The sequence below is a fragment of the Onychomys torridus genome, chromosome 4, assembly GCF_903995425.1.
Source record: "Onychomys torridus chromosome 4, mOncTor1.1, whole genome shotgun sequence".
NCBI lineage: Eukaryota > Metazoa > Chordata > Mammalia > Rodentia > Cricetidae > Onychomys > Onychomys torridus.
The window spans coordinates 95,759,899-95,773,697 of NC_050446.1; the positions used below are offsets into that span (position 1 = coordinate 95,759,899).

Sequence of the window (13,799 nt, forward strand, 5' to 3'; positions counted from 1 at the left end):
TACAACCATTGCCAGTCATGATTGGTAAAGGCATGCACTACTATGTCCAAGTCAAAATTTAAAAAAAATTTAAGGGGCTGGAGAGATGGCTTAGAGGTTAAGAGCACTGACTGCTCTTTCAGAGGTCCTAAGTTCATTTCCCAGCAACCACATGGTGGCTCACAACTATCTGTAATGAGATCTGGCACCTTCTTCTGTACACATAATAAATAAATGAATCTTTTAAAAAAATTAAGAAGGAAAAAACTCCACAAAAATCAGCCAGCTGTGATGGCACATATGTTTAATCTCAACACTGGGAGGCAGAGGCAGGAGGATTTCCAAGAGCTTGAGGGCAGCCATCAAGTTCCAAGACAGCCAGGACTACAAAGGGACCCTGTCTCAACAAAACAAACTCTCCCTTGTAAGGTTTTCAGCTCTTAACTATTGCTCTGACCTCTTGGCTTTTAACTCTGCAATTGGCTCTGTGTTTCTTATTTAACAAGACGGTTACATCTACACTCCCTCTTCTCTGCTGACATGGCTTCTCTTGGTTTCCTAGAGGATCTTTGTTGCTAATTTAGAACCTAGTCAAATGCCCAGGACAACCCATTTCAAGATCTTTAGATTAACCACATCTGCAAAGACCCCTTTTCAAATAAAGTCACATTCACAGGTTTTAGAGAGTTAGGACATGGATAAATAATCTTTGGGGCACTGATGATTTCTACCATCTACTCCTTCTTATATTTCCATCCCAATTCACATACTTACTCCTAACCTGTCATCCATGTTGCTATTACTTTACCTTACTGATTCAGGGGACAGGTTTTGTCTCCTATAAAATAAAAAACAAAAAAATTAAAATTAGAAAAAAAGCTACAACTCAGAAGATGTATAATAAACAATTCAGATCTATAAGGAAAGAAAACTAAGCAAGGAAGGCGAGTAGAGAAGCCCTCATTGCTTATAAAGAAAACATAGAATGGGGACTTCTTAACTTTAGGCAAGAATGGGGGTCATAGGGCCAAGGAAAAGAAACAGGAAATGAGTTGAGAAATAACACTGGGTTTAAACACACAGAAGCTAACCTCTGGATAATCTGTCGCTTGAATATGTCAGCTTTATACTGAACCTCCAGGTGGGTCATCTCCTCACTCAGCTCGTTTCTAATATTCTGAAAGTTAGTAACTGCCCCAAAGGGCCATTAGGAGTTGAAAGATGATAGTGACCAGACCAAGAAGAATGCTTAAGTGTGGAGACACAAAGTGAAATATCCAAGCTTTCCTTGCTACACTAGGTTCTCTCCCAGTAGTCCACCAACCCCAAACGGCCAGTCTCTTCCCACCATGCCTCTTGCCAAGTTGCACCTTCTCCGGGCTTACCCATCATGGCTACTATGATATTTCGAAAGATAATGGAGCCAACCAACAACCAAAGGACCACATAGATGCTGCTAAATACACGGCTGGCTTCCGGCACCTTCCAGACGTCCTGAAGTACTGCATACCAATGGTCCAAGGTGAAGAGGATGAACACTGTCACCAGGGAATTTGGTAGGTCCCTTAAAAAGCAGAGTGTGAATGTACAGAAGCATAGATGTAAACCTTTCAGAAACTGGCTTTTTTTTGTTTTGTTTTGTTTTTTTTGTTTTTGTTTTTTCAAGACAGGGTTTCTCTGTGTAATTTTGTCCCTTTCCCGCAACTCATTTTGTAGACCAGGCTGGCCTCGAACTCACAGAGATCCGCCTGCCTCTGCCTCCTGAGTAATAGGATTAAAGGCGTGTGCCACCACCGTCCGGCCAAAAACTGGCTTTTGTTTTGAGTCTCACTATGCAGACAAGGCTGGCTTTGAACTCACAGAGTTGAACTCCTGCCTCTGCCTGGCTTCATTCTTATTCTTAAAGCAACATAAGGGCATTTCTTTGTAATATGCTCTGATTTTGGCTCCTTTTCTATCATAGTCCATATTTTCTAGCTAACCATTCTTCAGTCTGAAATCACTTTTATTTTGCTCCCCTTTATCATGAATATCCTATAAATACCCCTCAATATTTTATTAGTCCTGGGGCTGCTGCTTTCTCAATAAATACATACTAACTAAATTCTTGTATGTGTTTTTTTAAATTATCTATTTATTTCTTTTATGTACTTTGGTGTTTTGCCTGCATGTATGTATGTCTGTGTGAGGGTGTCGGATCCACTAGAACTGGAGTCATAGAGAGCTGTTAGTTGCCATGTAGGTGCTGAGAATTGAACCCAGGTCCTCTGGTGGAGCAGCCAATGTTCTTAATCACTAAACCATCTCTCCAGCCTCTTGTTTTGTTTTGATTTTTTTTTTCAAGACAGGGTTTCTCTGTGTAACAGCCAAGGCTCTCCTAGAACTCAATATATAGACCAGGCTGACCTATAAACTTACAGAGATCCACCTGCCTCCACCACCCAAATGCTGGGATTAAAGTCATCCTGGCTCTTGACTAAATTCTTTTAAATTTTTTACATTTTCTTATGGTGTGTGTGTGTGTGTGTGTGTGTGTGTGTGTGTATGTGTGTGTGTATGTGTGTGCATGCCACTGCCCAGATCTGGAGCTCAAAGGATGTCTTTCAAGAGTTGGTTCTCTCCTACTACCATGTACGTTCCAGGATTGATCAGGTTATCCAGCTTGGTGGCAAGCACCCTTACCCTCTGAGCCATCTTGCTAGCCCTGACTGAACTCTTAAAAGACAAATCACCAACTAAAACCATTTTCCTAAGCTCATGATTTACAAGTCTATGAATTTCTTTATTTGTACATGAGTATTTTGCCTGTACGTATGTGTGTGTACCACATGTATGCTTGGTGCCTGAGATTAGAAGAGGGGACAGATCTCCTAAACTATTACAGGTGGTTATGAGCCACTATTTGGATGTGGATGCTGGGAATCGAACCCAGGTCTTCTTCAAGAGCAGTCAATGCTCTTAACTGCTGAACCATCTCTCTAGGTCCTCTTTTTTTTTGATTATTCTGTGTATAGATGTTTTCCCTGTTTGTGTGTCTATGAACCACATGCATGCCAAAAGAGAGAGCCCAATCCCCTAGAACTGGAGTTAGAAATAAATGTGAATTGCTGTGTGGGCACTGGGAATTAAAATTGAGTCCCGTGGAAGAGCAACCAGTACTCTTAACCACTGAGTCATCTCTCTGACCCCTACTCCATATAATTTTTAGATGTCATTTTTTTTTATATAATAGAAGAAATTGAACAAACATTCCTATCTAACATTATATCTGTAATTGTTTCAGAACAATATCAAATGTTAGACAAATAAATGGATGGCAATCCCATATAATGAGTGATAATACATACAAATAACATTTAAATGCATATAATTATAAATGAATTATTTGGAGATTAAGGACTAAAGCTACATCATAGAGCATTTGCTTAGCATGTATAAAGCACTGGGTTTGTTCTTTCCTGAAATCTTTTGTCCATAAAAACAAAGTATCTAAAATTTTCTTCTTCCCTATTTATTTCTCATGTTGGTTTTTAGTTCATTTTCTCTGTGACAAAGTCTCATTATGTAGCCCTGGATGGTCTAGCACTCACTGCGTCAACCAAGCTGGCCTGGAACTGGTAACAATCCTCCTGCCTCAGCTGTCAAGGGCTAAGAGTACAGGAATGAGCCACTTCACTCTTTTTTTTTTCACAATTTTTTTTTTTTTTTAAAACGGAAGTGTGTATTGAGTCTAGAGCTGACAGCCAGGCATGGTGGCCAGCCTGATCAACATAGTAAGTTTCAGGACAGCCTGAGCTACATAGTGAGACCCTATTTCAAAAAGAAACAAAGAAAAAGGAAAAAAAAAAAAAAAAGAGCTGAAGCCAAGTGTGTTGGTGAGTGCCTTTATTCCCAGCACTCAGCAAATAGGCAGGCAGGTGGATCTTTGTGAGTTCCAGGCCAGTCAGAGGTCAATAGTGAAACCCTGTTCCCCCCACCCCCACCCTGGGATTAAAGACCTGCCCCACAACATCCATGGAGACCCTGTCTTATTTAAAAAAATAAATAAAGAGTTTAGAGGTGTGATCATGGTGTATAGCTGTCATCCCAGAACTCGGAAAGTGGAAGCAGGAGGATGATCAGGAGTTCAAGGTCTTGCCTGTTTTGGAATATTTGTTTAATTATGTAAAGATGTTTGCATTTGTTTAACTATGTAAAGATGTGTTGCTGTTTTACCTTGCCTGTCTAAGGCATCTGACTGACTGGTCTACTAAAAAGCCAAAGGACAATAGTGAGGAAGGAGGTATGGGTAGAATTTCCCAGCAGGGAGAGTAAGTAGGAGGAGGAATTTAGGCTTGGGGAAAAAAATGGATGAAAGGAAAAGAAACACCAGGGTGTTGCAGGGGCCAGACAGACAGACACAGAGGAAGCAGGAAAGTAGGCCACACAGAATAAAAGAAAGGTGAAAAGCCCTGAGGCAAAATGTAGATGAACAGAAACAGGTTAAATTAAGTTAAAAGAGCTAGTGGGACCAGCCTAAGGCCAAGCATTCATAGTTAATAATAAGTCTCCATGTATTTATTTGGGAGCTGGTTGGCAGCCCCAAGAAAATTCCAACTCCACTTGCCTGAAAAACAAAACAAACAAAAACAAAAACAGTCTAAGAAAGATCTAATTATAGTAATCCCAATATTTGGGAGGCTGAGGCAGGAGATCTGCCAAGGTCAACCTGGCTTATAAAGGAGAATGTTGTCTTAAAATAAATCAGAACAAAACCACCTTTGAGATGCTGCTAAAATTAGATTCCAGCTGGATGTATCAGTAACACCTACAGAAATCTCTGCTGTGAGATGTCTGTGTTTACTCTGTGAGTGTGTTTTATTACCATTGGTTAATAAAGAAGCTGTTTTGGCCTATAGCAAAGCAGGATATAACCAGGCGGGAAGTCCAAGCAGAGACACAGGGAGAAGAGGGCGGAGTCAGGGAGATGCCAGCCAGCCGCCCAAGAAGCCAGATGTCAAAGTACCAGTAAGCCACCGGCCACTGGTGAAATGGGTTAATTTGCCAGGTGGTGGTGCAGGCCTTTAATCCCATTAGCTACTATAGCCTGAGCTACAGAGTGAGTTCCAGGAAAGGCGCAAAGTTACACAGAGAATCCCTGTCTCAAAAAAAAAAAAAAAAACAAAAAAAGAGAAAAGAAATGAGTTAATTTAAGATGTAAAAGCTAACTAGTAATAAGCCTGAGCCATAGGCCAAATAGTTTGTAATTAATATTAAGCCTCTGAGTGATTATTTTAAAAACAGCTGTAGGACCGCAAGATCAAGAACAGAGAAAAGGCTCCAGCTACAAATCTCCATTTGAGTTGTTGTCAGGGTAGCCCAAGTAATTTCCAAAACAGCACAGGTGCAGGGGCTGGGGGTGGGGGGGGGAGTGGGGGCATGTTGATGGTGCACGCCTTTAATCCCAGCACTCAGGAGGCAGAGGCAGGTGGATCTCTGTGAGTTCGAGGCCAGCCTGGTCTACAGAGTGAGATCCAGGATAGGCACCAAAACTATACAGAGAAACCCTGTCTCGAGAAAACAGAAACAAACAAAGAAAACAAAACAGTATAGGCTATTGCTGCTGTCCTTGGTTGTCTCTCAAAGGTGGGGGGTTATTGCTGAAGACATGATACACTTTGGACACAAGACTCAGAAGGTTTGGGCTGGATCTAATTTGAAAGCCTTCTTCCTGCAGTCTAGCTTTCATAACACCAGAAGGTGCTATGCAGATTTCCAAGGAAGAAAAACAATTAGTAGTCTTATCCAGCTGAGATGCCCATGAACCACAACAATGACCAACATGGTGAGATGTCCCTAAAGGTATGGTAGTGGCACTCATATCTTGGAAGTAACCAATAGCTGTCTAATTTGTCTTAAGGCCTGCTCAATAGGAGGCGAATCATGTCTGGTTCTAGAATCCTAGTCAACTACACCAGGCTGGTAAGATCATAGATCTTAAGAGGAAAACCTACAACCCCCACTTTACTAGACAAGCATAATTCCTAATTCCTAACTGCATTTTAAAACTTATCCTTGTACTCACAGGTAAGTGTATCTCTTACCTTGCAGCAAAGAAACTTCTCTTTGCAGCAGATGAACACCATTATAGAAAACCAATAAAGCAGAGACCAATTGATTGTGGGGAGCCCAGCTTCAGTGGATATATCTACCACACAGCTCCTGCACGTAATGTTCAGGGAACATTGCAGAAGTGGGGGCAGAGAATTTTAAGAGACCGAGGACCACAGAGTCTGCTTTGAGAGTGCATCTACTAGAAATGACAGGGAAGCTACAACCAGAATATCTCAGGATATGGCTATCTAGGCAAGACCTGAACCAGTAGATATGCTAATGTGGAAGGTGGACATCTCAGAGGTCCCACCCCTAGACAAGTAACTAAGGGCAACTGATTGATGACTGTGGAGCGAGGAAGAATTACTGTCTCGTGGATGACCACCCAAGCAGTTTATTCAGTACAAAGTGGTCAGCCCTGCAATCATAGTCACACAAGCAACAGTCAACAGACTCAGCGAGTTGTGTTGACATATTTATGCCACATATCTGCCCATAATCCCAGTAATAAGAGAGACTGTCGAGTTGAGAGGGAGTGGAGGGAGTGGAGGGGCAAGAGAGGGTTGGGAAGAGGGAACATGGGAGAGGTTAATGAGATGAGAGGAAGGGAAAGGGAAATGAAACAATTACATTTCCATTAAACTTTTCAAAAAGCTTAAACAAACAGCCCCGCCAGACCTGGCTGTCCGAGGCCCCACACCAGAGCTGGCTCTCCTTCCTTCCTATGCCTGTTCTCCCCTCTTCTCTCTGTCCTCTGGCCCACTCGCTCACAGTGGACTAGGTTTGTGTGTTGCTGGGCTTTGGGTGAGCCTCTCAGAAGCACGCAAACCTGTCCCCTCGTGAAGGTTGCCCTCAGCCATGCTTACGAGAAGAACATGTTGTACTCAAGGTCCTCGATCGTCGAGCGGGAGTAGTCTTGGAAGAAGTAGACGCCAGTCACGGCGAAGATGTAGAAGAAAATAAGCAGCAGCAGCAGGAGGAACGCCATGTTCTAGAGGCCGGGCTGAAGTCAGGGGCGGGGGCAAGGCGGGTCCCGCCAGCTGTCCCGGCAAGCCCACACACACACCTCCCACCAAACCCACAGATCCAAACCTCAGCAGTTCACTCTTTCTAGTTCTATACACCAACTTGTTTAAATATTTTAAACAATGGGATAAAGTTAGTGCTTACCTCTTGAGTTGTTCCAGAACATAAAGATAATGCACATAAAATATTTAAAACAGTGGCTGGCACTTAGTGCTCAGTAACTGGTACTGGTTATTTTAGGGGTTGATGCTCCTAATGACATACAAATGTTCTCATACAAGAACATTTCACACAACCTTTCATGACTTTTTTGAACCATGATAAATATTAAACCCATGTCTTTCTACCTTGTCCACCATCCCACTTTAGGTTAACCCGTTTAAGTTACCTTCAGGGCCCTGGCCAGAGCCAATATTATAACTTTAATTTGAGGGAATCGTGCAAACAGTTTGAGAGACCTCAGCACCCGGGAGATCCTCAACAGCTGGAGCCACACAGACGTCCCTGAGACTCCCATCAACAACACAAACTCAGGAAGCAGAGACTGTGGGAGACAGAGGCAATAAGGAAGGCTCCCCAAAGAACCCAGGCACAGTCTCCCCTCTTCATCCCATCTTCTTCATAGTTTTCTGGGTGTCATCCTTGAATAGCATTCTCTGGGGACTGTTTGCTATTTAGCCTTTTTATATTAATCTATTTAAGCTCTGTATTTCAACTCATTTAGATATTTAAAAATGGGATTAAATTAGTGCTTATCCCTTGAGTTGTTACAGAACATAAAGAAGATAATCCACACAAGATAATTAAAATTGTAGCTGGCACTTAGTGCTCAGTAACTAGCAGATATCATTTTAGGGCTCATACCCCTAATGACAATTTCTGCAATTACTTTTAGTTTTAAGGGAAAAAAAAAACCAAAGCAGTAATTTGATAAATTTCTATATATTCCTTCCTGGAGGTTTTAGATAATTTAATTTACTAAGGCATATTGCTGGTCCCATTAACTAATCCTAAGGTTATTTCTCCATACCAACATGGTAACAACAAAGTCAAAGACATTCCAGGCATTATTCCAGAAGAGAGAAAAGCTGGACATCCACATTAGAAGGATCTCTACAATGAAGCTAAGTAAAATAAACCAATCTGCAACCTCCAAAGCCAGCTTCAATGGCCACAATTTAGTATTTGTGGATTCCATCAATTCTGTAAGGTAGAGCAAGGGAGAAATAAAAGTTAAGTGAGAAGCTGAATAATGGATTATCACTTATAAACCAGAGGTGTAACCACTACTGGTCCATTTCTCTTGAATTTCTTTTTTAGATTTTTTTTGAATGTATATGAGTATTTTGCCTGCATATGTGTGTGTGTGTGTATATGTGTGTGTGTGTGTGTGTGTGTGTGTGTGTGTGTATGTATGTATGTATGTATGTATGTATGTATGTATGTGTACCACATGTGTGCCTGCTGCTTGAAGTCAGAAGAGGGTGTCAGATCCCCTGGAACTGGAGTTACAGACTGTTGTAAGCCACTGTATTGATGTTAGAATTGAATCTGTATCATCTGCAAGAGTAATAAGTGTTCTTGTTTCAACCTGTGTAATACAGGGTAGAATTACCCATAAAACAACAGCTATACTTCACCTCTTGTTACTAGTAAAAGTAACAGTTTCAAGTCACTTACAATCCATTCCACAGTCATGCAACCCTACACAATTCCTCTCTGTACTAACACCCCCACAATGTGCTACACAGTTAAGTTTGTCCCTAAAAGTTATGGGAAAGCAAGCAATCTTGTAAACAGAGTGAAAACAGAAATAGGAGATTAAATCTTTATAAAAAATTAAACTTCTGAATAATTTCAAAGATGCCTTTCACAATTGATGTGTCTCAGGATGACTTTTATTTCTTAGTGGTAAATAAGTAGTGTAATTCACCAATGATGGCAGCTTAAATCCAAAACAATAGCTCTGGGCAGCTCGGGGAGCGAAGAGCTTACCGGCAAGCCTGACAACCTGAGTCTGATCCCTAGAAAAGAGAGCTGACTTCTGCAAGTTGTTCTCTGACCTCCACATGTGAGCCATGACATGTACCTACACACACACATACAAGTAATTAAACAAACCAACGAACACACAATAAAGTCTGGCCCCCAGAAGCAGGGGACTGTAGTACTAGAAGGTGCTGAGGACCTCATTGAAGTCTGGAAATAGAATGCAATAATGTTTATTTAGTTCTGCCTTCACAGACAGAATTCCATAAAGACAATGAAGCAATCTGGGGCTGGAGAGACAGCTTACGGCTTAAGAACGCACAAGTGTCTAGAGCTCCAGCTCTAAGGAATCCTACACCTTCTTCTGGCCTCTGTTGGCACTTGCACACACACACACACACACACACACACACACACACACACACACACACAGAGAGAGAGAGAGAGAGAGAGAGAGAGAGAGAGAGAGAGAAATCTTTTTTTTAAACTTTTTTTTTTTTTTTTTTTTTGGAGCTGAGGATCGAACCCAGGGCCTTGTGCTTGCTACTCTATCACTCTACCACTGAGCTAAATCCCCAATCCCTTAAAACTTTTTTTTTTTTTTCAAGACAGCCATAGCTGTCCTGGAACTCTCTCTGTAGACCAGGCTGGCCTCAAAGTCACAGAGATCCACCTGCCTTTACCTCCCAAGTGCTGGGCATGTGCCACCACTGCCTGGCTTTAAAAACTTTTTAAAAAGAAGAATAAAATGGCTAGGCGGTGGTGGCGCACGCCTTTAATCCCAGCACTCAGGAGGCAGAGGCAGGCGGATCTCTGTGAGTGTGAGGCCAGCCTGGGCTACCAAGTGAGTTCCAGGACAGCCAAAGCCACACAGTGAAACTCTGTCTCAAATAAAAAAAGAAAGAAAGAAAGAAAGAAAGAAAGAAAGAGAGAAAGAGAGAGAGAGAGAGAGAGAGAGAGAGAAAGGAAGGAAGGAAGGAAGGAAGGAAGGAAGGAAGGAAGGAAGAAAAAATAAATAAATAAAAAGAAAAGAAAAAAGAATAAAATGTGACAAAAGAGCAGCAAATCTTTTATGTTCTGGGAAAAGATGATGTGTAGAAGCTAAAAAAGCTACAGAAAAATCAGAAGAACAAACAGAGAAATCGCTTATGTGAGACAGGCCTTGCAGGGAGACCACTGCCAATGCTGCATCAGCTAATGAAAAGGTGTACTGTCTGGAGATGAAATATAACCATTCTTTCATTCTACTATTTGGGAGACTGAGGCAGGAGGATCAAAAGTTCACAGGCAGCTCAGATTATACAGTGAACTAAGGCTAGCCAAGACTCTTCAGTGAGACCCTGGAACAGAATAAGCCTGGTGTTAGAGTGTACTCCTTCAGAGGCCGCTCTGGGGGGCGGCCTAGTTTACATTAAAACAAACAAACAAACAAACTCAAGCTTAGTGTTGAACTCAAGCTAGCACTTGGGAGGCTGAAGCAGAAGAATTGAAACTGAGGACAATTGTGGCTACATAGGAAGTTCTGGGCAAGCCTGGGCTAGATAGTGAGCCCCATCTCTACACACTAACAAGTCTCAGCAGTTAAGAGCACTTACTGCTCTTGCGGAGGACCTGGGTTTAGATGCCAACAAGCTAACCAACCAAAAATTCAGCCTGCCTTAGCAAGGCAAAAGAACCTTAACGGAAACAGAGCTAAGAACCCCAATACAGTCAGCCCAGGAGACTTAGCCACTGTGAGACTTAGCCACCGCAGTTAATTCATGGTGGACGTGCCTCCTCCAGAGTAGAAGGCAGGAATTGAGTCAGATAGGCCAGGTAAAGTATACAACTGCATTAGACAAGGCAGTTTTGATATAGGCAGTCATCTGTGCTACTCCCTAGTACAATAGTAACATCAGTCACTTCATAGAACACCAGATAAGTTCATCCTGGTGGGAAGGAAAATCCAGCATGATGGGGCAGAATAGCACACTGTCATTTGTATATATGTCTCACCAAGGTCAATTGCTGGTGTAGGGGGGAAAAATCACGGCTTGTGATTCATGAGTTCAAATAGTGTTTACAATTGAGATAAGCATGTTTTGCTTTTATTTTCTTGTGTTTGAAGTACTGGGGGCCAATCTCAGCAGTTTTCACATGCTAGGCAAGCACTCTACCCTCGGGCTAAACTACAAGCCCTAAGCATTTGGTTTTAAACAAGATTACAAAGGCCTGGAGAGGTGCTCAGCAGTAAGAGCACTGGCAAAATGCCCGGGATTCTATCCCCAGCAACCACTCAGAGGACTACTATCTGTAACTTCAGGTCTAGGGGAACCCAACGCCCTCTTCTGGCATCCATGGGCACTGCAGGCACAAGTATACACATAAAATAAAATAAATATATAAAAACAGATTGCACAAAGCAATTGATTTGGCCAAGTTACATAATATGAAAATAAGACTATCAAAATCCTCAGAAGTTAAGAGACACCATATGAAGTCCAAATAATAACTGCTTTGGGGACTTGCTTTGTTTGTTGTTGTCCTTCTTCTGCCTTTTCCTTTCTTTTCTGAGTCGGGTTTCTCTCTGTTGCCGTGGCTGTCCTAGATCTCACTCTGTAGACCAGGCTGGCCTCAAAATCACAGAGATCCACCTGCCTATGCTGGGATTAAAGGCATGCGCCACCACCATCGAAAATTTCTATTGTTCTTTCATTCTAAGCAGTTTTTTTTAATTTTATTTTTTTTTTTTTAGGATTTATTTACTTATTATGTATACAGTGTTCTGCCTGCATATGTATGCCTGCAGGCCAGAAGAGGGCGCCAGATCTCATTACAGATGGTTGTGAGCCACCATGTGGTTGCTGGGAATTGAACTCAGGACCTCTCGAAGAGCAGCCAGTGCTCTTAACCTCTGAGCCATCTCTCCAGCCCCCTCATTCTAAGCAGTTTTTATGAACTTTTTTTTTTTTTTTTTAGATAGTTTTACTACACAGCTGAGGCTGGCCTTAACTCATAACCCCGCCTCAACTTCCAAAGTGCTGGATTAAAGGCATCCATCACCACTCCTGACCTGGAAATCTGCCTGAGTTAATAATGAAATGAGATGTCCTTCCATTTTTCTTGCAATATAAAAATGGCTTTTCAGAGTCCATTTTCTCTTAGCTAAGCATAGTGGTGCACACCTGTAATCTCAGATGGGAAGTACAAGTAGGAGGTCAGGTTCATGGTCATCCTTACTACATGTGGAGTTTGAGGCTAGTGTAGGTTATGTGAGACTTGGTCTCAAAGAATAAATGAATAAATAAATCTGTCGCCATCACAATGAGATGATATCCAAAAATATAAAATGACCAGGGTGGAAGGAAAGTATCTTCCACACACTACCTTTGTCGTTCAGCACCAGTCCTCACCTATTTCGACCATCGGTACAACTGTATTCAGAAAGATGAGGGAGATGATGAATTTCGAGAAGATAGGACCTGTTTTCTTTTAAGGAAACACACAGATGGAGTACTTTCTCATTTATGCAGCTGAAATAATAAGGTCAACAATGTCAGATATGAGAATATGAAGAAAGTAGTTTGAGAGAGGGAAAATAAGTCAGTAACAGGTGAGGGAGAGCCACAATAAGAACAAGAAACACAAAAGGATACTCTCAAGAACCCATCCAGCCCACAGGGAAAGAGGTGGTCTCTGACTGCACCTCACACGAAGCCTGCTCAGCATTCGCTGGGAGTGTGTGATGTGCCCCATGTGCCGGGGCTTTATGGAGAAGCGCACTAGCTGGTGCTGGTCTCCTGACATGAGTTTCTTCTGGCGAGAAGGATCTAGAAGAAAAATGGAAAAGGTACCTGGGCGTGCCTGCCATTCAGCTTGAGTCCACCAGGACTGGGCAACACATAAAACTGCCTTCTCTCCCCAGCCTCCCCCCAAAACAGAAAGGAGAGTAGACAGACAGACAGACTGGGGGACGACGGACAGCAGGAAGAGTAGGGGGTAGGGATACTGGTGAAATAATGGACTGTCTACATGCAGGAGCAGCTCTGCCTTGTAAGCTGCTTTTTCAAAGCAGCTAAGAATTCTACTAGTGTGAAGTTAAAATGTATAGTTCATGCCTCCTGTTGACTGTGCTCCTGAAAGCAGCAGGTACAAACCTCAAATCCCAGCTGGCTTACAACAGGCTGTGTAGACCCGGCTCCGTCCAACTCAGAGATGCACCTGCCTTTTTGCCTTCTAATTGCTGGGATTTAAAGTGTGTGCCACCATAACCAGCCCAGAAACCTCCAAGTTTTAAATACCTTTGGTGGAAACTTTGCAAAGACAGGGTTACCTGACTAGGACTCAGAGGAAAAGAAAGAGGTCTAAAGCCCTGAATTTATCAAGTCTGGTGTAGCTTCTCATCCCTAAATTTTCCTTTTATTTGTACTTAAATAAAACAACAACAACCACCGCAGGAGTAGATTGTTTTCTTATACCATGTGGGGCCTGGGTCTGGAACTCAACTTTTCAGACCTGGCAGCAAGTGCAGTGTACTCCCTGAGTCATCTCACTGGTCCCAGTTTTTGATAGAGAGTCTCATACAACCCATATTGTCCTTAAACTATATAACCAAGAATGACCTTGAACTCCTGGAGTGTCTTTCTCCAGAGTGCTGGAACTGTAGGCAAGTATCACCCACACCTGGTTTTTTTTGTTGTTGTTGTTGTTTTGATTTGATTTTTAAACTTTGT

The 13,799-nt window shown here is 42.2% G+C and overlaps 1 protein-coding gene across 1 annotated transcript in view; it reads right to left on the minus strand.

Moving 5' to 3' along the window:
* Strc (stereocilin) overlaps window positions 1-7,094 on the minus strand; it is a 43,544-nt gene extending 36,450 nt beyond the window's left edge. The window contains exons 1-2 of the mRNA XM_036186080.1: window positions 6,939-7,094; window positions 788-817 (exon numbers count right to left, since the gene is read on the minus strand). Of these exons, the coding sequence (XP_036041973.1) occupies window positions 788-817; window positions 6,939-7,060 (152 nt within the window). The 5' untranslated portion in view covers window positions 7,061-7,094. The remainder of the gene's footprint in view (window positions 1-787; window positions 818-6,938) is intronic.
* Between the last annotated feature and the right edge of the window lie 6,705 nt (window positions 7,095-13,799).